Source organism: Tenrec ecaudatus, chromosome 2, assembly GCF_050624435.1.
Source record: "Tenrec ecaudatus isolate mTenEca1 chromosome 2, mTenEca1.hap1, whole genome shotgun sequence".
NCBI lineage: Eukaryota > Metazoa > Chordata > Mammalia > Afrosoricida > Tenrecidae > Tenrec > Tenrec ecaudatus.
In genome coordinates this window covers 147862221-147885033 of record NC_134531.1, presented here as the reverse complement: position 1 = coordinate 147885033, position 22813 = coordinate 147862221, and the positions used below count along the sequence as shown (strand labels likewise).

The window sequence follows — 22813 nt, the reverse complement described above, 5'->3', positions numbered from 1 at the left end:
CGAGAGGCAGGGGGAAAATGAGGAGCTGATGCCAAGGGCTTAAGAGGAGAGCAAATGTTTTGAGAACGATGAGGACAAGGAATGTACAAATGTGCTTCACACAGTTGATGGATGTATGGATTGTGCTAAGAGTTGTATGAACCTCAATAAAATGATTTTTAAAGGAAGAATAGTTCCTTTCTTTTATTTTTTAGTTCCTTTTCTCTTATCAAGTTTCTTCTGGTAATTATATAGAAGAAGAAGATGACTTTACTTCCAGGGAAACATGAAGAACTTAAATAGAGATTAATCTGTAGATCCAAAATTGAAAGAAACAAATGCAAGAGTGTGGATCTTTTGACAAATCCATTGAACTCTATCACACAGCATGCTTGCTACAGTTCCAGGAGCATCAAAAGACCAGGAATCATTTAGAAATGCATAAAGGACTAGACAGAAGGGATAAACGCAAGGAGATACAAATTGTAACAGTGAAATCAGTGAAGAATGATACATGGTAGTAACTAGTTTGTTAGTCTTTGAAGCATAATTAAATTACTGCCTAATTTAGAGGTATTTTCATTTACATATCATTGAATTTAAATATATGCTGAACAACAATTGGGACAACCCAACTTTCATTAGGTTGGGTGGGAGGACAAAGAGTTGTCTATTCTTTTTCCTGTGAAGCTAAGAGATCATCCATCATCTTTACTGTTTTGTAATCCAAGGATGGTAAAATACTTTTATTTTCTAAGCCACATGGACACAAACACCTGTTGCCCACAAGTTGATTTCGATTTATGTCTACACTGTGTGTGACAAAAGGAGCTTGGTGATGCTGTTAGGTAAGCTTTGAACTAGGAGCCACAAACCTATCAGCTGCTCAGTTCAAACCCGCTTCTCTGGAGAAAAATGAGACTATGTGCTCCAGTAAAGATATTCAACCTTAATATAGTTGTGAGTCAGAACTGATTGGATAGCAGTGGGTTTAGATATATGTCACAGGGAGGAACTGTTTAGAGATTTTTTGGGGGGTGATGTAGTGGTTACTTGTTGGGCTGCTAAATGAAAAGTCAGCAGTTCAAAACAACCAGTCTGTTTAGCAGGAGAGAGACAAGACTTTCTACTCTCTGAAGAGTTATCAACTCAGAAACTAACTTGTCCTATAGGGTGACAATGAGTCAGAAACTACTTGGTGGCAGTGAGGTGGTTGTTTTGTTTTTTTTTTTAAATCTTAACAAAAGAAGACCACCAGACCTATCTGGCTCAGGGCCACGGAGTGGGTTCCAACTGCTCACTTTTCAGTTAGTACCAAGTGCCTTCCCCACCCACAGCAGTGATTTTCCCAATTCAGTTCCCCTTGAAAAAGGACATGCCAGCTTTTTGACTGGCTATAACTTTCCCAAGAAACCTGACTCAATCTAGTAATGTAATATATTTTCATGTAAGTATGGAAACCTGGATGGATGGTTAAAATAAGATGACACTTAAATGGGACTCACCGGCTCTAGAGACTCAGGATGAGAAGTTGACTCCCTTGAACTACAGTGCGGAAATAAGGCCCCTGAAGGATCATCGCAAAGGATGTCTTGTCCTGAATTCAATTGCTCACTGCATTTCAGGAAATTAAATTCTGCCTTTCCTGTCTGCGCAACATAGAGATTGTAGGAATAAGGCAAAGTCCCCTCGCTGTAGTTGGGAGGAACCACGGGTCCAGACTTGGAGCAGAATCCAGGCTGAAAACAGCCCCAGGCTGTTGGGCTGGAGGAGCGACGCAGGCGCAGGGCAACGGCAAGGGTCACCACAAGGAGGAAAAGCACTGAAACTAAGGTCAAAGCCAACACCAAGTAAAACTGCAGCTCAGCCTGGGGGTCAGAGGGCTCAGGTGGATCGCTGAGGTCCGGCAGCGCCTCCTGCAGGCTGTCAGCGAAGACCAGGTGCAGGGTGGTTGTGGCTGACAGGTGTGGCTGTCCTCCATCTCGAACAGCGACCAAGAGTCGCTGGCGGGTCGCATCCCTGTCGCCCAAGGCGCGAGCTGTGCGCACTTCCCCCGTGCGAAACCCCACGCTGAAGAGCCCGGGCTCGCTGGCCTGCAGCACGTGATAGGACAGCCAGGCATTATGCCCTGAGTCTGCGTCCACCGCCACCACCTTGGTGACCAGGTAGCCAGGCTGCGCTGAGCGCGGGATGGTGTCAAAAAGCACTGAGCCATCAGGTTCCAGCGCGGGGTACAGTACCCTAGGCGCATTGTCATTGAGGTCGCCCACCAGCACGTGCAGGGTGACGTTGGCGCTGAGCGGGGGCGAGCCCTGGTCACGAGCCTGCAGCTTCAGCTCAAAGGTGCGCAGCTGCTCGTGGTCCAAGGCGCGCTGCGCGAACACCACCCCGCTGTGCGCACCCACGGACACGTAGGACGACAGCGCCCGCGGGTCCAGGTTGCTGGCCACTATGGAATAGGAGACTTGGCCATTGGGTCCCAGATCGGGATCGGAGGCGCTAACTTGAGAGATGGAAGCGCCAGGAGGGTTGTTTTCGGCCACATGAACCACGTAAGAGGCCTGGTGGAAAACGGGAGCGTTGTCATTAACATCCGCGATGTGCAGGGTGATGCTTGTACTGGAGGAGAGGGACGGGTGGCCTCTGTCAGTGGCTGTGATGGTGATGTTGTAATCTGGTGTCTGCTCTCGGTCCAAGGCACCGTCTGTCACCAACTTGTACGAATTTTTGGACGAAGAAATCATCTTAAAAGGGACTACACCCTCCAATCGACAATTAACCTCCCCATTTTCTCCGGAATCTTGATCGTGTGTTTTGATCAAAGCAATCAGTGTTCCTGGCACCGCATTTTCCAGTATCATCTCAAGTAAAGAATGAACTGTCACTTCTGGGCTGTTGTCATTTTCATCTTGAATGTCAATTTCAACTGTACATTGTGCAACCAGTCCGCCGCCATCCCTGCCTTCCACCACTATAGAGTAGGCTTTGATATTTTCGAAATCTAGTGTGCGCAGAGTGGTAATTTCCCCGCTATTTGAATCCAGATCAAAGACTTGCCCAACTCTATGGAAGGAATAGGTGATTTCCGAGTTGACTCCCTCATCCTGGTCGGTGGCTGACACCTGCACCACCAGGGTGCCCGGGGGCACGTTTTCCGGAAGGGTGACCCTGTATACGTCCTGACTGAACAGGGGCGGGTTATCGTTGGCATCCTTAACCTGGATCCGGAGCTCAGTGGTACCACTAAGGGTGGGATCCCCGCCGTCCAAGGCAGTCAGGACTAAACGATAGTAACTCTGCTGTTCCCGGTCTAAAGATCTCTCCAAAACTAATTCAGGACTTTTACTGCCATCTTGTTTCTCCTTGTTCATCAGTGAAAAAGTAGCGCTGGGAGAGAGTTGGTAGTTCTGTAGAGCGTTCAAGCCAATGTCCTCATCTTCTGCTCCGTCTAATATAAATCGCGCACCTGGCTGAGCAGATTCGCTTATCTGCAGCTCAAAGGCATTTTGCGTGAATGTTGGCGTGTGGTCATTGATATCCTCGATCTCCACGCTCACGTGATAAAAGTTCAACGGGTGTTCAGCAACAGCCTCAAATTCCAGGGCGCAGGCGGGCTTCTTCCCGCAGATCCGCTCCCTGTCCAGCCTGCCGCTCACAAGCAGCTCTCCGCTCTGCGCGCTCACAGTGAAGTAAGGCTTCTCCGAGCTGACCCGCAGTTTTCGGGTGGGTAACTCGTGGACGCCGAGCCGCAGGTCCTTGGCCAGGTTCCCCACCACCGAGCCCTGGGGCATTTCCTCAGGAATCGCGTAGCGGATGGGCTCGGAGAGCGCCAGGCGCCACAAAGACAGCAGCAAGGGAAAGAGCGCTCGCCGCCGCGCAGCCCGGCCCCGCTCCCCGGCGCCGCCTCTGCCCATCCCTCCGCTCGCTCAGTTTGCTCACCAGCCCGGAGACCTCCGTCCCTATGGCAGGTGTCTGCTGCTCCGATGGGCCTTTAGTCCCAAGACTCAGCGTCCGGAACCCTCCTTTTCCAGAGGAGGAAGTGGAGAAATGCCCGCGCTAGCGAGTCGGAGCTGGGGTTGTCCTGGAAAGGGCGCTGCGGCTGCGCAAGAAGAAGGGGGACTGGGATCTCTCCACTTTGGCCAACAGCGGCGCCCAGAGTTCGCGCTCGGGAACTGCAGCATCTGCTGCTGGAGTTTAACTTGATAGAACCATTGGCTACTGAACCAAGACATGTTTTATGTGCATATAATAAACAGCTTAAATTATAAGCACTCTTTTAAGGCACATAGTCTCAAGTTATGAAATAGTTATGATTATGTTGTGTTTTATCTCACAATACTGGTTCATTTATTTCACTATTCTACAACCATTTAGAACTCTTACCTGGATTTTAGGACTGCAATATGTGGATATACAGCAATGAAGAAGACACAATATGAGCTCTCAGAAGCTTCAGGATCTCCTTATTTCACCAATTAATTTCTCTTTATTAGCTATGATATGCTTTAATAATTTTTATCCTTTCATTAATTTTATTCCTACAACATTTCTAGGTCATAAATGTTTTGTATAATATATTCACTGACGCTCACTGCCTGCCGTCGAGGAGAATCTGACTTACGGAGACCCTATAGGACAGAATAGCATTTCCCCTGTGAGTTTCTGAGATGGTACGTCTTTCGAGGAGTAGAAAGCCTCATCTGTCTCCAGTATCATAATTACTTAGGCAATGCCTTTGAAATTGGAGAAACTGAGCACAGGACACTTTAATTTGCATAAACCCACTAAACAAAATTAGATTTGGCCTAATTTCTGTAACTCCATTCGCTAAAATGCATGAATATTTTTTAGAAAAGCTATGAGCTTTATATTAGGGCAATTTGACATGTTTTGAACTTGCAAAGTGTTTGTAATATAGTTGTGTCATCAAACACTATAGAAAGTATAAAACTAGCACTACATAAGCCAGATAGAACAAAACTCTGAGCAATCCTTGGGAAATTCCCTTTTCATTAATAATTTGTAATGTCTTCCACTTCCACTTGAGGACAACCAGGGGATTATCTTTATTCAAGTCATGCAGAAAGGAATGCAGAAGATGTGACACCCAGATAGAATCATTTAAAATTGATAAGCTTATTTAGAGTTTGTGCAGATGAAAGTTTTGGTCTCAAAACCAGCATTCCACAACTCTCTTCAGGAGCCTGGAGACACTATGCATGACTGCACAGGCAGAGCAGCTCACTGAAATGGAACTATGGAAGCCTGGTCTCTAGTCTGCAAGAGGCACTTTCAAGAGTTTGAAGTGACATTTTACTTCAGACCTGACTTGCTTGTGTCTTGCTTTTGTGGGGAGACTAATGACCATGTGAAGCTTTTGACTTCATGCATGACACAAGACCTCAGTGGGGACAGACAAACAGACAGGGCATCTAGGGGCCAGTTGCAATTCCTTTTAACTAGGATCCATCTATTGAAATGTATTTACATTGCAAATCACGGCAAGATGAGTAAAGTTTTGAAGGACTGAGTAAAGAGGGTAAAACTGAAGGCCCATTTGAGAGTGTCATGATAGGTCCAGGCACCCTGGTGGAACAGTGGGGTTTGCATTGGCTGCTAAGGAAAGGTCAGTGGTTCCAACCCACCAGCCACTTCTGGTTTACTTCTCTGATTTGGAAATGATGGCAGTGTTGTTGTGTTGTCATGTGTGAGCTAGTTATAATTTTTTTAATTGCAGCATACTCTATGAAGCTAATACAAAGGGTTAGATGTCTCAGTAATTCTTCCTGAACCCTCCTTTAGGAAACATATGGGCAATATTTATATGAAAAGGAGAATATAAGAGCAAGCTTCCCCTGGTGTGTAACTATTTCTTAAGTGAATGAATGATAATAAGAATAAAAAAGGAGAAAGTATTAAAGAATTGAGTGTTCACAATAAAAATATCTTGTCTAAGAGGAAAGTCAAAGGAAATAGAGGAAAGAGCTAGGAGGCAAAGGGCATTTATAGAGGTCTAAATAAAGGCATGTACATATGTAAATATATTCATATATGAGGACGGGGAAATAGATCTATGTGCATATATTTATAGGTTTAGTATTAAGGCAGCAGATGGACATTGGGCCTCCATTCAAGTACTCCCTTAGTGCAAGAATACTTTGTTCTATTAAATTGGCATTCTATGATTCTCACCTTCCCGACATGATTGCTGAAGACAAAGTAGGTGCATAAGTAAATGTGGTGAAGAAAGCTGATAGTGCCCAGCTATCAAAAGATATAGCATCTGGGGTTTTAAAGGCTTGAAGGTAAACAAATGGCCATCTAGCTCAGAAGCAACAAAGGCAACATGGAAGAAGCACATCAGCCTGTGTGATCATGAGGTGTCGAAGGGATCAGGTATCATCAGAGCAAAAAATCTTATCACTGTGAATGAGGTGGGGAGTGCGGAGTGGAGACCCAAAGCCCATTTGTAGACCACTGGACATCCCCTTACAGAAGGGTCTCTGGGAGGAAATGGGCCACTCAGGGTGCAATGAAGCAACAATGGAACATACAACTTTCCTCTAGTTCCTAAATGCTTCCTCCCCGCCCCCCCCACTATCATGATCCCAATTCTACCTTACAAATCTGGCTAAACCAGAGGATGTACAGTGGTACAGATAGGAACTGGAAACACAGGGAATCCAGGACAGATAATCCCTTCAGCACCAGTGGTGTGAGTGGTGATATTGGGCGGGTGGGTTGGAAAGGGGGGAACCCATTACAAGGATCTACATATAGCCTCCTTCCTGGGGGACAGACAACAGAAAAGTGGGAGAAGGGAGACATCGGACAGTGCAAGTTATAACAAAATAATAATTTGTAAGTTATTAAGGGTTCATGAGGGAGGGGAAAGCGGGGAGGGAGAAAAAAATGAGGAGCTGATGCCAGGCGCTTGGGTGGAGAGCAGATGTTTTAAGAATGATGAGGGCAATGAATGTACAAATGTGCTTTAAACAATTGATGTATGTATGGATTGTGATAAGAGTTGTATGAGCCCCTAATAAAAAGATTAAAAATATCTTGTCTAAGGTTTATAAAAAGAAATCAAGTAACTGGGGTCAGAGTTCAACTTTCCCATACTCAGTACGGACTGAGGGCAGGGCCAAGGGGAACTGCCTGTGGGCTTCCTGGATGGTCACTCTTTACAGAGCAGATTCTTTCATCTGTCTGATGGCTTGAAACACATATCAACCCAAAGCTTCGATTGCCATAAGAGCGGCCGCCCCTCCTCAGCTCGAGCTTCACATTACTTTTTTGAAATCACATAATGTCCTACCGTCTACAATTCTTCTACAAATAAACAAAGAACTAACTCACCTGAACACAAGCTCCTTCGTTCTTACATTCACGAAAATCTATGGACGTTAACAAGGGATCGTTTTTCTCACAACTCTCTTGGCTGATGAGGGTGTCCGCATAATTGGGCTGAGGGAAGATAACGTGGCTCTTCCCAGAGTCTGCCGTGAGGGAGACCTCGTGGGAATAGGTGTGCAGAAAAGCCTGTACCCCATCAAGTCCCACAAAGTGTGATGTGGGTACACCTGCTAACTCGCTTCCTGTAGCCCGAAACAGCCGCGCCTTGTGCCAGCGCCACAGCCTGAGCGCCAGCAGCACGATGACGAAGGCGAGGAAGACGCAGGAGACCGCGGCCACGGCCACCACTAGGTACAGCGTGAGGCCAGAGTCCTCTAGGTTGGCAGGAGATTCAAGAGTGCTCAAATCGGCCAAGACGGCAGGGATGCTGTCGGCCACGGCTATGGTGAGCGTGACGGTGGCCGTGAGAGGAGGCTGACCGTGGTCCTGGACAGCCACCAAGAGGCTCTGCTTCAGCGCGTCTCTGTCCTGCAGGGTCCGCGCCGTGCGCACCTCGCCCGTGTGCACGCCCACCGCGAAGAGCCCTGGCTCGCTGGCCTTGAGCAGGCGGTAGGACAGCCAGGCGTTCTGCCCCGAGTCTCTGTCCACCGCCACCACCTTGGTCACCAGGTAGCCTGGTTCTGCGGAGCGAGGTGCTAGTTCTACACCAGTAGAGCCATCGGTGGGAAAAGCGGGATACAGGATCTTGGGGGCATTGTCGTTCTGGTCCAGCACGAACAGGCTCAGTGAAACATTGCTGCAGAGCGGCGGGTCCCCGCTGTCGCTGGCAGTCACCAGTAGCTGCAGGTGTCGTATCTGCTCATAGTCCAAGGATTGGAGCGCGTAAATGACGCCCGTGTCGGCGTTGATGGAGACGTAGGAGGAGATGGGCGCCCCCTGGATGGTGTCTTCAGTCAGTGAGTAAGTGACCCGGGCGTTCTCTTCGCTGTCGGGGTCCTGTGCAGTTACTGAGAAGACGGAGGCGCCCCTGGGGTTGTTTTCTGGGATGTAGGCGGAGTAAGAAGGATGAGGGAACATAGGTGGGTTGTCGTTGGTGTCTGCCACGTGCAAGGTGATGGAAAGTTCAGTAGACAGAGCCGGGGTGCCAAGGTCTGAGGCCATCACCGAAATGTTGTACATGGAGACTTTTTCTCGATCCAAATATGTCCATGTCACCAATCTGTAATAATTATCTATGGATTTTTCTAACTTAAAAGGCAGACTGTCTGGTGCATGGCAGATCACTTGACCATTCTTTCCTGAGTCCCGGTCATGCACATTCAAGAAGGCAATCACTGCTCCAGGAGGAGAACTTTCCAAGACAGGGCTAAACAGAGATGTGACCGTCACTTCTGGCTTGTTGTCATTCACATCCTCCACAGAAACTAGCACTTTGGTCCTCCCCAAAAGGGCCCCCACATCTTCAGCTTGAATTTCCATTTCATAAAAAGCGCATTCTTCATAGTCCAGACTTTTTGCGGTTGTTAGTTCCCCAGTATTCTTGTTAAGGTGGAATAACAGAGATTGTTTTTCATTGATTTTTCGGAACTTATATTTTATTTTCCCATTATCTCCCTCATCTGGGTCGGTAGCTCTTACAGTTAGTAGCCGGGTGCCTCTGGGAACGTCCTCTGGGACTTTCACTCGATAAACCGGTTGAGCAAAAACTGGGGCATTGTCATTTGTATCCAACACCGTCACGTGGATGCGCACAGTGCTGGAGCGACGCGGGTCGCCGCCATCAGAGGCGGTGAGGACCAGATGGTGAGCTGCCTCTTTCTCACGGTCCAGAGCGCGCTCCAGCACCAGCTCTGGGCTTATCGCTCCATCGTCTCCAGTTTGCAAGTCCAGGGAGAAGTGGCGATTGGGGCTGAGCTGGTAGCTCTGGAGGGAGTTGGCGCCCACATCCAGATCCACAGCTTCTGGGAGTGGGTAACGTGTTCCAGGCGCAGCGATTTCGTTAATTTTTACCTCCAGATTTTCAGCCTGGAATTTCGGGGCATTGTCGTTGATATCAGTTATTTCTATTTCTATTCCAAAAAGTTTTCCTCTATCCTCAACCAGGATGTTAATATTGACCAGGCAGCGCGCGCTCTGAGCGCAGAGCTCCTCGCGGTCGATCCTGCCGGCTGTGACCAAGCTGCCGCCTAGCGGGCTCAGAGCAAAGAGCTGGGTCCTACCTCTGGAGACGATGCGGACCCCGCGCTCCGCCAGCTCTGGGGAATTGAGTCCTAAGTCCTTGGAGATGTTGCCCACGACATAGCCTTTGTCTGTCTCTTCGGGCACGGAGTAGCGGATCTGCCCGGCCCCGGTTTCCCACAGCGTCCCCAGGAAAACGCACAGCAGGATCAGCTTGCTGCGTTCTCCCCAATTACTCCGGGCGGCCATTTTTCTTTCTTTCGCTACGGAATTCTCTCAGAATCTTCACTAGGCATTCAATGTCTTGCTTACCTTTTTTACTCTCGCTGTGAAACGAAAAGCCAGAGTGCTCCAAAGCTCGGGACTGAATTTCGCTGTATTCCAAGAGTTGCTCTGTGGGATTTGCGCGTCTTTGTGAACTGGGAGCCCCAATACATCCGGAGGATGCTCTGATAGCATTTCTCTCCAAGTAGGTGAACAGCGGCGCTTAGAGTCCGAATCTGTTACTACACCCATTTAGCTATGTAATACTTTATGCGGTTACTGAGAAACTGCTACTTGCTTTTTATTACATGCTTTGTTTTGTATTTATTTAATTTCCCCCTGAAGTAATATTTCAGAAGTAATTGCAAAGGAGTATAAGATGAAGTGAGAGGAAAGTATTACATATTATTAGACGGTTGATTTACAGCTTAGCAGGATATTAAATTATTCATGTTCTTGAAATACAGCTGTCCCTTTCAAGTTTATAAATTATGATATGTTCTTTATTATATGGTTTAAATCTTGTTATGTATTTTTTCAATATCTACAAATTTGTCAAATTATAATTGCTGTTGTCACTGGAAATGGATATGTAACAAGACTTAAATAGATTTATCAGAGATGGTTGACTCAATTTTTTAGTTGGTTTCAATTAATTCATTATTTGAGGAGGTTTGGTGAAGAGTCATTGTTTTCTATTTTCATTACTCAATAATTAACATTTAAAATTATTTTTGTGATAATGCAACACAGCAAAAGGCTTTCAAACCTTAAGTGTCTCTGGAGATTACATTGTCCCGCTATTTTATATAAACTATGTTTCTAAATGAAAATGAAAAAAACATCTAAAAAGAACAAATTAATATGCATTGTAAAGCAAATATTCATCCCATTCTTCTACCATCGATGATAAATGATTAAATTTTAAGGAACTTTAATGAACTTCTCAAAGTAGGCAAATAGTCTAAAGTTAATTATACCTCACCTAGTACTTTGATCAAAGAATCACAAAAACATAAGGAACACATAATTATCACTAAAAAGTGAAAGAGTAAGGGCCACCACAAAGTGTTTCCTTAGTTTGGAAAGTTATTAACTGACTCAGCTCCTAAGCAAAAGCTAACAACAGGTTGAAACAATGCAAGTCACCTTCACATTCACACACACAAGGTAGGCTTGCCTAAATTCTTGAAGAGTTTCAGCTCTATTTCTCCTCCAGAAATAGTAGAGATAGTTGTGTAATAGAAGATCTCTAACTACATTTGTAGGTCTTCAAATTAAACAGTTTCACAATTACACATTAGGAGCATGGATGGGGAGAGCAACAGAGGCAAAAGCATGATCTTTTCTTTGAGGGAGGAGCCCATTTCCTACATCTCAATCCTGAAAATAAAATCTGTTGCAACCAAATAGAACATGGTTCTGAACTTTTAATGAGCTTACCCAAGATCTCCTGCTAAGTGCCCACATACACACTTGTACAGCACATTGGATATTCTTTTTGGAAGGGGTCAATGGACACAACAGCCCAGTGTAAGAGTTCTTATCTTAAGAGTATTTTTTTAACAAAAAAGGAAGTATAAGGAACTAAAATGAAAGAAGCAGACAACCAAAATGGTAATGGAAACGACAACAGTTAAACCTGTGAAGAGAAATAGCTCATCTAAATTCTTCTGTTTTGAAGTCTACTTAAACAATTGCCTACTATTTTATTTATGTATGTCAAAGAATGAGAAACTATTCATTAAATATTAATGGATAAGGAAATCACATTAGGTAAAAATTCCCTTTTCATCACTTCATTGTTCCTACTTCCCCTCTCACCACTTGAAGAGTGAAATGAGTGATTGTAACTTCTTAAGACATTAAATTTAAAACGTCATACCTCCCAGTGAATAGGGACAATGAAAAGTAGCTTATGCTTTAAGGAAACTCACCGGTTGGGAAGTCGGCTCATTAGGATTATATAGTGGAAATAAAGCTCCAGATGAATCAGCACAGAGTACGTCTTGTCCTGAATTCAACTGCTCGCTGCTTTTAAAGAAATTAAATTCGGTCTTTCCCGTCTGAGCAACACACAGATTGTAGGAATAGGGTAAAGTTCCCTCGCTGTAGTTTGGAAGAACCCCAGGCTCAGACTTCGAACAGAAACCAGGCTGAAAACAGCCCCAGGTAGTGGGACTGGAGGAGCGACGCAAGCGCAAGGCAATGGCCAGAATGACCGAAAGGAGGAAGAGGACAGAGATCAAGGCCAAAGCCAACACCAGGTAGAACTGCAGCTCCGCCTGGGAGTCAGAGGGCTCAGGGCGATTGCTGAGGTCCGGCAACGCCTCCTGCAGGCTGTCAGCGAAGACCAGGAGCAGCGTGGCTGTGGCCGACAGAGGTGGCTGTCCTCCATCACGCACAGCGACCAAGAGTCGCTGCCGGGTTGCATCCCTGTCGCCCAAGGCTCTAGCTGTGCGCACCTCGCCCGTGCGAAACCCCACGCTGAAGAGCCCTGGCTCACTGGCTTGCAGCACGTGATAGGACAGCCAGGCATTGTGTCCAGAGTCTGCGTCCACCGCCACCACCTTGGTGACCAGGTAGCCAGGCTGCGCTGAGCGCGGCACCATGTCGAAGAGAGCAGAGCCATCAGGTTCCAGCGCGGGGTACAGTACCCTGGGCGCATTGTCATTGCGGTCACCCACCAGCACGCGCAGGGTGACGTTGGCGCTGAGTGCGGGAGAGCCCTGGTCACGCGCCTGCAGCGTCAGTTCAAAGGTGCGCAGCTGCTCATGGTCGAAGGCGCGCTGCGCGAACACCACCCCGCTGTGCGCGCCCACGGACACGTAGGACGACAGCGCCCGCGGGTCTAGGTCGCTGGCCACTATGGAGTAGGAGACTTGGCCATTGGGTCCCAGATCGGGATCGGACGCGCTGACCTGTGCAATGGAGGTGCCGGGCGGGTTATTCTCAGTCACGTGCACAGTGTATGAAGCCTGATGGAACACAGGAGCGTTGTCATTGACGTCGCCTATATGCAAAGGGACGCTTATGCTGGTGGAGAGCGGTGGATTGCCCCCATCAGTAGCTGTTACAGTGACATTGTACTCCGGAGTCTGCTCTCGATCTAAAACTCCATCTGTCACCAATTTGTAGGTGTGTCTTGAGGAAGTAAGTAGTTTAAAAGGAACATCACCTTCTAATTTACAAATCACCTCTCCGTTGTCTCCAGAATCCTTGTCATGAACTTTGAGCAAAGCGATATCAGTTCCCAGCTCGGTGTTCTCCATAATTAAGTCCGGTCGAGACTGGAATATCACTTCTGGGATGTTGTCGTTTTCATCTAGGACTTGAATCTCCACAGTACATTGCGAAATCAATCCTCCTCCATCCCTTGCTTCCAACACTATGGAATAGTCTTTGACTTCTTCAAAGTCTAACGTATTTCGAGTCGTAATTACCCCAGTACTTGAATCCACCTCAAACTGAGTGATGCGATCTGCTTCCCGGAAGGAGAACGTTATCTCTGCATTGCCGCCCTCATCCTCATCGGTGGCCATCACCTGAAGCACGGCAGTGCCTGGGGACACGTCTTCACGAAGGCCCACCCTATATACGTCTTGGCTGAACACTGGGGGGTTATCGTTGGCGTCAGTCACCAGGACCTGGATCTGTGCAGTGCTGCTTAGGACTGGGTCCCCTCCATCCAAGGCAGTCAAGGTCAGGTGGTAGGATTTCTGCTCTTCCCGATCTAATGGTGTCTTCAGGATCAGCTCGGGATATTTACTTCCGTCCATTTTCTCTTTATTCAGGAGTGAGAAATGGTCGTTGGGGCTGAGCTGATAATTCTGTAGAGAGTTGGTACCAATATCTGCATCATGGGCAGATCCTAAGAAAAATCGTGCTCCAGGCTTTGTGGATTCGCTTATCTGCAGCTCAAAGGCATTTTGCGTGAATGTTGGCGTGTGGTCATTGATATCCTCGATCTCCACGCTCACGTGATAAAAGTTCAACGGGTGTTCAGCAACAGCCTCAAATTCCAGGGCGCAGGCGGGCTTCTTCCCGCAGATCCGCTCCCTGTCCAGCCTGCCGCTCACAAGCAGCTCTCCGCTCTGCGCGCTCACAGTGAAGTAAGGCTTCTCCGAGCTGACCCGCAGTTTTCGGGTGGGTAACTCGTGGACGCCGAGCCGCAGGTCCTTGGCCAGGTTCCCCACCACCGAGCCCTGGGGCATTTCCTCAGGAATCGCGTAGCGGATGGGCTCGGAGAGCGCCAGGCGCCACAAAGACAGCAGCAAGGGAAAGAGCGCTCGCCGCCGCGCAGCCCGGCCCCGCTCCCCGGCGCCGCCTCTGCCCATCCCTCCGCTCGCTCAGTTTGCTCACCAGCCCGGAGACCTCCGTCCCTATGGCAGGTGTCTGCTGCTCCGATGGGCCTTTAGTCCCAAGACTCAGCGTCCGGAACCCTCCTTTTCCAGAGGAGGAAGTGGAGAAATGCCCGCGCTAGCGAGTCGGAGCTGGGGTTGTCCTGGAAAGGGCGCTGCGGCTGCGCAAGAAGAAGGGGGACTGGGACCTCTCCACTTTGGCCAACAGCGGCGCCCAGAGTTCGCGCTCGGGAACTGCAGCATCTGCTGCTGGAGTTTAACCAGAAGCTGAACACACATGGTTTATATGTCTTTATAGTTACCATTTAAACCAGACTCTTTCTTACATAGTTCTCTATGTCAACTTCCATGTCATTTTCACCAACTACTATATGTTGATAGAAGCATTCTGTTGCTCAAACACACGCTAGGGATATAAAGCTAATTCGTTTAGCACAGATTTTGTCACAAGTGACCTGGGTCTAGTAATGTTGAATACTTTTATTATCCAGGTGTTTGATTCATATTTTACCATGTTTTCTTTTTCTTTAAATTGTTGCTCATTTTTCTAAGCACTTTAGTGCTGATTTACTGCAATTTTTCAGAGTACCAGTAACGCTGTAAACAAAATGTACAGTTTTATACTAAAGTATAAAATATTTTATTGAAGAATAATTTGAATTATCTATTTGAAATAATACTACCCGATTTTCCTGGGTTAAAAGTAAAGGAAACGATGTAGTTCAAAGATTGGTTAACCTATGAGGTCTCTTTCCTACCTGTGTACAATAGCAATACTTCAACTTTCAAAATTTTTAGTGTATAATGGTTAGCCATGCCACATAAAGTCAACTTTTTGCATAGTCTATTACCAGAGGCATTGGTACATGGGAGAAAACTAGTCCATGGACAGTTTATTTGCAATATCGCCCTGAGTTTAGTAACGACTTCTCTTTTTTTCTAAACTCATTTTTAAGCATTTCATAGATGTCGACCTGAAAATTTGAGTTTGTTTTCAATGACCAGAACAACTTTCCTCACAAAGTATGAATCCTGCAGTTAGGATTTGAATGTGTGAAATGATTGTTTCATAAAGTCAGTATTCCTGATCTCCCTCTTGACATGCCCACATACACACTTCAAATTGGAATTCTGTGTTAGGATATATAACCCTCAGTTTCATGAATACCACTTACAACACTTGGAATGATGGTATTTTAATGCTACGTTTTATGTGATGTCATATTTTACTTTTTTGGTCAAGTTTGACACATGCATTTCATCTTTTAGGGGCCAATCTAACTTTCCCTTTAGGACCCCAATTTTAACAGATTATTGTGCTTTAAACAAGTCAGAAACCAACCAAGTTTTCCAGGGCCACCAAAGGGTGATAGGTAAAAGTAGAAGCAACACACAGGGGGGAAATGCATCAGATTTGGAATCTAAAGAGAATCCTGAGAACAAAGCTGAGGTGTGGTAGACTCTTGCTTGACCTGGTGCAAGAAGAGGCTCAACAACTCATCATCCGGTCTCATTTGTGAAATACATGCGTTTGGAAAACCAAGTAGAAAAAAGGTGAAGATTGACAAATGACATTGACAAACTTGTCCATAGGCTTTTGAGAAACAAATGAGACTAAAGTCTATGTTCCATTTTTAAGTCTCACCACTAAAACAAACCACTTAACTTGTTTTACCTATTTAATAACCCTCATCTTGAAGATACTTGTTCTACAAAACAATAAGAAAATTGCACAAAACAGGAGGAGGCTCCATGAAGTTCATGAAAAAATTCCAACATCTTTTATTTCTTTTTCCATGGACTTTTGGAAGCCCCCTGATAACGCTATCTTGGACTTGAAAAGTAAATGAAGTCTGAACTCACCTGAGTATTTGCGGCTTCATCCTTACATTCCTGAAAATCTATGGCTGTTAACAAGGGATCGTTTTTCTCACAGCTCTCTTGGCTGATGAGCGTGTCCGCGTAGTTGGGCTGCGGGAAGATCAGGTGGCTCCTCCGTGAGTCTGCGGTTAGTGAGACCTCATGGGAATAGGTCTGCAGGAAGGCCTGAACTCCATCCATGCCCACAAAGTGCGAGGCGGACACACCCGCCAGTCGGCCATCTGAAGCTTGGAGCAGACGCTTTGAGTGCCACCTCCTCAGCCTCAGTGCCAGCAGCACAATGACAAAGGCGAGGAACACACAGGACACAGCAGCCACAGCCACCACCAGGTACAGCGTGAGGCCAGAATCTTCTGGGTCCATGGGAGATGCTAAATTACTCAGGTCGGCCAGGACATCAGGAATGCTGTCAGCTACCGCCACAGTGAGGGTGACAGTGGCTGAGAGAGTGGGCTCGCCATGGTCTTGGACGATGACTACCAGGCTCTGCTTGAGCGAGTCTCTGTCCAGCATGGCCCGTGCAGTGCGCACCTCGCCAGTGTGCACACCCACCGCGAAGAGCCCTGGCTCACTGGCCTTGAGCAGGCGGTAGGACAACCAAGCGTTCTGTCCTGAGTCGCGATCCACCGCCACCACCTTGGTCACCAGGTATCCGGGTTCTGCTGAGCGAGGAGCCAGCTCCATGCCTGTGGAATCGTCAGTGGGGATGGCGGGGTACAGGATCTCAGGCGCGTTGTCGTTCTTGTCCAGAATGAACAGGTGTATCGATACGTTGCTGCTGAGTGGTGGGTCCCCACTGTCACGCGCTGTCACTCTAAGTTCCAAGTTTTGCAACTGCTCATAGTCGAAGGATTGCAGGGCATACAGGATGCCAGTGTCAGAGTTGATAGAGACATAGGAGGTCACAGGCGCTCCCTGTAGGGTATCCTCAGCCAAGGAGTAAGTAACTTGGGCGTTCTTGTCGCTGTCGGGATCGTGGGCGGTCACTGAGAAGACAGAGGCTCCCCTAGGGTTGTTTTCCGAGATGAAGACTGAATAGGACGTGTGGGAGAAGGTGGGTGGGTTGTCGTTGGTGTCTGTCACAAGTATAGAGATGTGAGTTTCGGTGGACAGGGGAGGCGCTCCACCATCTGTGGCTTTCACCGTGATGTTATATGCAGAGAGTCTTTCCCGGTCCAGGTGTTTCGCTGTCACCAATCTATAATAGTTATCGATTGACCTTTCTAATTTAAAAGGCAGATTTTCTGAAATGGTGCAGGTCACCTGACCATTTTTCCCGGAATCTCGGTCTTGTAGGTAGAAAAGAGCGATGACTGTCCCAGGAAGCGTGTCTTCAGGGACGGAACTGCTTACCGATGTTACCATCACTTCCGGAACGTTGTCATTCACATCTAAAAGTGTGATCAGAACTTTGGTCCTTGTCAGTCTACCCGGGCCATCCTGAGCCTGAACTTCCATTTCATAGAACTCAGATTCCTCATAATCGAGGCCATGTAAAGTTGTCAATTCTCCCGTAAGGGAGTTCAGTTGGAATACTTGTAGATTTTTTTTAGTTATTTTCCAAAAAGAATATGTCACTTCCCCATAGATCCCGTCATCCAGGTCTATAGCTTTTACCTTGAGCAGTGTTGTGCCCACAGGTACATTCTCAGGCACAGTCACTTGGTACTGGGGCAGAGAGAAGACTGGCGCGTGGTCATTGACGTCCACCACTGTCACTTGGATGCGGGAGGTGCCAGATCTGAGTGGGTTGCCTCCATCAGAGGCCGTGAGAAGGAGATGGTGAACCGCCTCTTCCTCCCGGTCCAGCGCCCTCTCCAGCACCAATTCCGGGTACTTGGTTCCATCATCCCCCGTTTGCACATCCAGGGAGAAGTGATGATTGGGGCTGAGCTGGTAGCTCTGCAGGGAGTTTGAGCCAACATCAGGATCTCTGGCCTCTTTTAACGGAAAGCGCACCCCAGGAGCAGTGTTCTCCATGATTTTTACGTTCATCTCTTCTGTCAGGAATCTCGGAGCGTTGTCATTAACATCCATTATTTCCACTTCAATCGGGTAGAGATTCATTTTATCTCCCATCAGAATGTTGAAGTTCACCAGGCACCGCACGCTCTGGGCGCAGAGCTCCTCGCGGTCGATCCTCCCCGCCGTGACCAGGGCGCCGCTCCGCGGACTCAGAGCGAAAAGCTGCGACTTACCTCTGGACACGATGCGGACTCCGCGCTCCGCCAGCTCTCGGGGCTCCAGCCCCAGGTCCTTGGAGATGTTCCCCACAAAGGAGCCTTTGTCTGTCTCCTCGGACACGGAGTAGCGTATTTGTACTGCCCGGACTTCCCATAAGGTTCCCAGAAGAATGGCGATTCGGAGGAATCCTCTGGAGTCTCTGGCCCTCGGCCGAGCCGCCATAGCTGTCTGCTGCTCTTCCTGAGCGGTGTCTGAAAGTGCTCCCGGAGGCCGGGGGTCCGCATACACACCTCGGTTTCCGGAAGGCGAGCCCAGAGCCCTGCAGGACACGGGGCCCTTATGCTGCTGCAGAGGATTTGTCTAAAAGCGCCTCGGTTTGGGCTGATCCCTCGCACCATTTTTCCAGGTTGGTGAACAGCGGCGCTCAGAGTCCTTACTAAGTAACTACACACTGAAGCAAAATATATAGATTTTTCAAAAAAACCGGTTTCGTCCTTCAAAATTTCCCTTATTAGTAAAATTTCTTCACTCCAGATCTCTCTGATAGGTGCTTTTACATTCCGTTTTGAAACTGTGAATTAATACAATCGTGTGTATGGATGAGTGTTTTATAATTCCAGATTATTATTTTTTAACCTTTACTTTCAGTGGCGGTTTGAAATGATTCTTGGAAACTGCCTCCCACTTTACTGCAAAAGCAGGAAAACCAGACATTGCCATTAAAAGGGCAAAGTCCGTAGAAAGTACGCACATGACAACAGAAATCATTCACCTTGCGGTATAGCACAGTTCAATCAGTTCATAGTACTATTGAACACATACCACGTGGAGACACCACTATGAACGACTCAGAGAGCACATTTGTTTAAGATGCGCATTTCAGTTGGGTAGAAATTCAGAGTTGGTTTGGTCCAACACTTTAAAGGTGAGAAAATGAGAAAGAATTGTGTTATCTCTGATCATATTAATAGTCCAAGAGTAGATAACAGTAGAATCAAAGTTGTCATTCACATATCCTCTTTCACAGTATTATGAGAACAGAAAAGGGATTCATTGTCGGCCGTGACTTAAAGTTTGCACTCAAGAAGTGCCATTAGAATGAAGCTAGAAGCTCATCCACAATAGTAGCATCTCACTTTGTAACTTTGTACGGAGGCAGAGACTAGCAAAGAGGACCTACTGCCTGTGGACTCGGTGAAAATGGTGTTGACTCAACTGCTGCTTTTGATTAAATAGTGCAAATCTTCATCCTACCATACTCTAGAATAATTTTAAGGCATTCTTTGAGTATGTATGCAATTATGTCCTGAGAGGAACCTTGTGTCCTGTGTCATTGAGTTGATCCCAAGAATAGTGTTAGACGCTGTTGAGTCGATTCTGACTCATAGTGGCCCAATATACAAAAGAACAAACCCTGTCTGATCCTGCACCATCTTTACAACAATGTGCGCCCATTGTCGAAGCCACTGTATCAATCCACCTCATTGAAGGTCTTCCTCTTTTTTTCTTTTCCTCTTTTTTTTTACTGACTATGTTACCAAGCACAATTTGCTCCACAGGAACTGATCCCTGAAGATAACATGCCCAAATAATGTGAGCTGAAGCCTCACCATGCTTGCTGCTAAGGAGTATTCTGACTGTATTTCTTCCAAGACAAATCTATTCATTCTTTGGTAGTTCGTAGTACTTTTGATATGCTTTGCCAGCACCATAATTTAAATACATCAATTTTTCCTAGTTTCCCTTATTTATTAGCCACCTTTCACATACATATGAAATGATTGAAAATGTCATGGCTTGGGTAAGGTACAACTTGGTCCTCAAGTGACATCTTGGCTTTTAAACATTTAAAAGGGGTTTGTTGCCACAGATTTCTCCAAGGCGATGCTCATGTGATTTCTTCCTTGCTCCTTCTATGGGTGTGGCTTGTGGATTACAGTACAAGGAACTCCTTGAGATCCTCAGAGGTACTCACTTCCCACTACTGTTGATGAAATAAAATGCAGTCGCTGATGGCAACAATCAAAGTTCCTACCATAGAGTTTCACAGTGTAAACATAAGTAAGGATTTCTGCTTGACCACAAGGCATGTTTAATGAAATATTCCATATGTTTACTATGTAAATAGAAATACACAGTTTTAGAGGGACTATGTTGTTTTGTTTTAATTGTGTTTATTTGAGAATCCAAGCTTTAATTACTTATTTGCATTGTATTTTTATGGGAAGTCTATTTTTAATTACTTATTTGCATTACAATTTTTATACTAAATCTATTTACCTTCCAAGGAATTGAGTTAAGTATTCTTTTTATCCATTGTGAATGTTTCTATAGAAGAACTATTTGTTAGAAGTTTTCCTTCCCAGTAAAGATATAGGTATTTTCCAATAATTCTTTCCAAGATTCATATATACCCACTTTGATATGGCACTTCAACTAGAAGTTTGATCAGAAAGGAGTTTTCCAAATGATAAAATCATCCAACAATTTGTTAATTTTCTTTTTGATGTTCTGAAGCATTTGATTAAAAAATATATGTTATTGGAATTTATTCATTAACCACATATGAGAGGACTTTTAAAAGTTTGTGGAATGTTCAAAATTATCTTTTAGTTCAAAATTTTTGAAAGCTTTTGAACACACACAGAAGCGCATATATATGCATATATGGAATATTTTTTATGAAGAAATGTTTTTAATGAAGAGAATATTTATTAAGTCTTAAATGGGACAAAGACAGGGTAATACTACAGAGACAAACCACCTGGATGAGGGAGACCACTAGAACGAGGTCATAATTGTGTCTAAAGGTTTGCTGAGATATATACCACTCAAAAGGACATGGGAAGCAAATGAAGACTGTCACATAAACATGGCTGGTGGTACATATGTATACATGGTGGTATATATATATGTATATATTGATGTAAATAATTGCCAAAAAGTAAATATATAATACCATTCATTAGCAGCTTATTTAAGAGTATTAACTCTGTTATCTTTATGAAAATTGGATTTTATAAGGAAGAATCTTACTCGTTTTTTCAAGAAATCAGAAATATGTTCTCTTACATATACATTTCAAATTCAGATGCATAAGTGGCCAACCCACTATATGATCAGATCATAGCGTCCTACAGCTCAGAGTTGGAGGCAATCTAATCTCTAAAGTAAACAATTGATTCAATATAGAATTGTCCAGGCTTCCTTAATATCAAAGTCATCAACCTTTTTTGTAGAATTCCAATAATGCAACTATTTCTTGTGAAAACAATATTGGCAATTCAAATATTTGTCCTTTTTGCCTCAGCAAGTGAGTTGTGGACTCCTGGTGGCATTATCATTTAAGAATTGGGTGGCTCTCCATGAATCCATTGGCTCCCATGTACCAGCTGCTCTCAGGAGGAGAAGGAGAAGGAGGAGGAAGAGGAGGAGGAGGACACTATCTGCTCTTGTAAAGATCTACAGCCTCAGAAGCCCTATCAGTGTGAGTTGACTCGATAGCACCGGGTCATTTTTAAAAATTTCTAAAGCCATAGTTAGGTTCGCATCTTTGGGATGCAATGAGTAACAGTTCTAGATGACATTTTTCCTTCAAATATTTGAATAATGAATTGCTATGTGATGGAGGGGCACTGGTGGTTCCATGGTAGAATTCTCACATTCCATGCAGGAGACCAAGGTTGATGTCCAACCAATGCACCTTGTGTGCTGCCACCACCCCTTTGTCAGTGGATGCTTATGAGCTGATCTGATGCCACCAGTCTCCGTGGAGCTTCCAGACTAAGGTAGAATAGAAAGAAAGGTCTGGGGCTGGATGGAGGGGAAAAACGAGGAGCTGATACCAAGGGCTCAAGTAGAAAGAAAGTATTTTGAAAATGATGATGGCAGCATATGTATTAAAGTGCTTGACACAATTGGTGGTTGAATGGATTGTGACAAGAGCTGTAAGAGGCCCCAATAAATTGATTTTTTAAATGTAAAATGCACAATGAAAACACTAACATTTTGGTTTTTAAAAAAGAAAGAAAGACAGGTCTGAACTCTATTTTCCAAAACCAGCCAGTGGGGGCAGGGAGGGACCCCATGTAGCAGAACACTTTGATGTCCAACTGATCAGGGGACATCTAAGGGACTGGTCTATGTCTTATTCTGTTGTGAATGGGGCAAGACACACTGACATGTAACAATATATGACGGAAACATTATTTTATCTGGGTTAAAATGCTGAATTATTGGAATTCTTATCTGAATATTATTGTTCCTTCTTACCCCACATACCAGTTGGCACTGTAAATTTAGATAGATTTCTTGTAGGTAGACAATTTTGAGCATATTTAAAAATTAATCTCTCTTTAAAAATCCATCAAGCACACGGTCTGTAGAAGACACTGCAGGGAGCAAATCACATCAGATGCTTATGCTTATTTATCAACTGTCTAATAATTACAACCATGTCACTGGAAGTGCCTCTCATGGAACTCTGTCATGGCAGAAAACACTTGCTCTCTGTATCTTCTGTTACAGAATTTCCAATTAATGCGTTCCACATTAGAAAAGGGAAGAATTTCACAAATATCTCACCACAGAGGCAGAAAACTAAGAAAGAA

At 45.6% G+C, this 22813-nt stretch overlaps 1 protein-coding gene across 15 annotated transcripts in view; it reads right to left on the bottom strand.

Annotated features, from left to right (window-relative positions):
• LOC142439393 (protocadherin gamma-A10) overlaps nucleotides 1-22813 on the bottom strand; it is a 211041-nt gene that overhangs the window by 129147 nt on the left and 59081 nt on the right. Inside the window, exon 1 of one of the 15 annotated variants that reach the window (XM_075541717.1) lies at nucleotides 16002-18602. The exons of 10 other annotated variants lie outside the window; for them this stretch is intronic. In XM_075541717.1, coding sequence (XP_075397832.1) covers nucleotides 16002-18425 — 2424 coding nt within the window. In that variant the 5' untranslated portion in view covers nucleotides 18426-18602. Of the gene's footprint in view, nucleotides 1-1484; nucleotides 4070-7338; nucleotides 9983-11714; nucleotides 14283-16001; nucleotides 19121-22813 lie in introns of those variants that run through there. 4 more of the 15 variants (XM_075541730.1, XM_075541716.1, XM_075541729.1 and 1 more) reach the window with 4 other exon arrangements.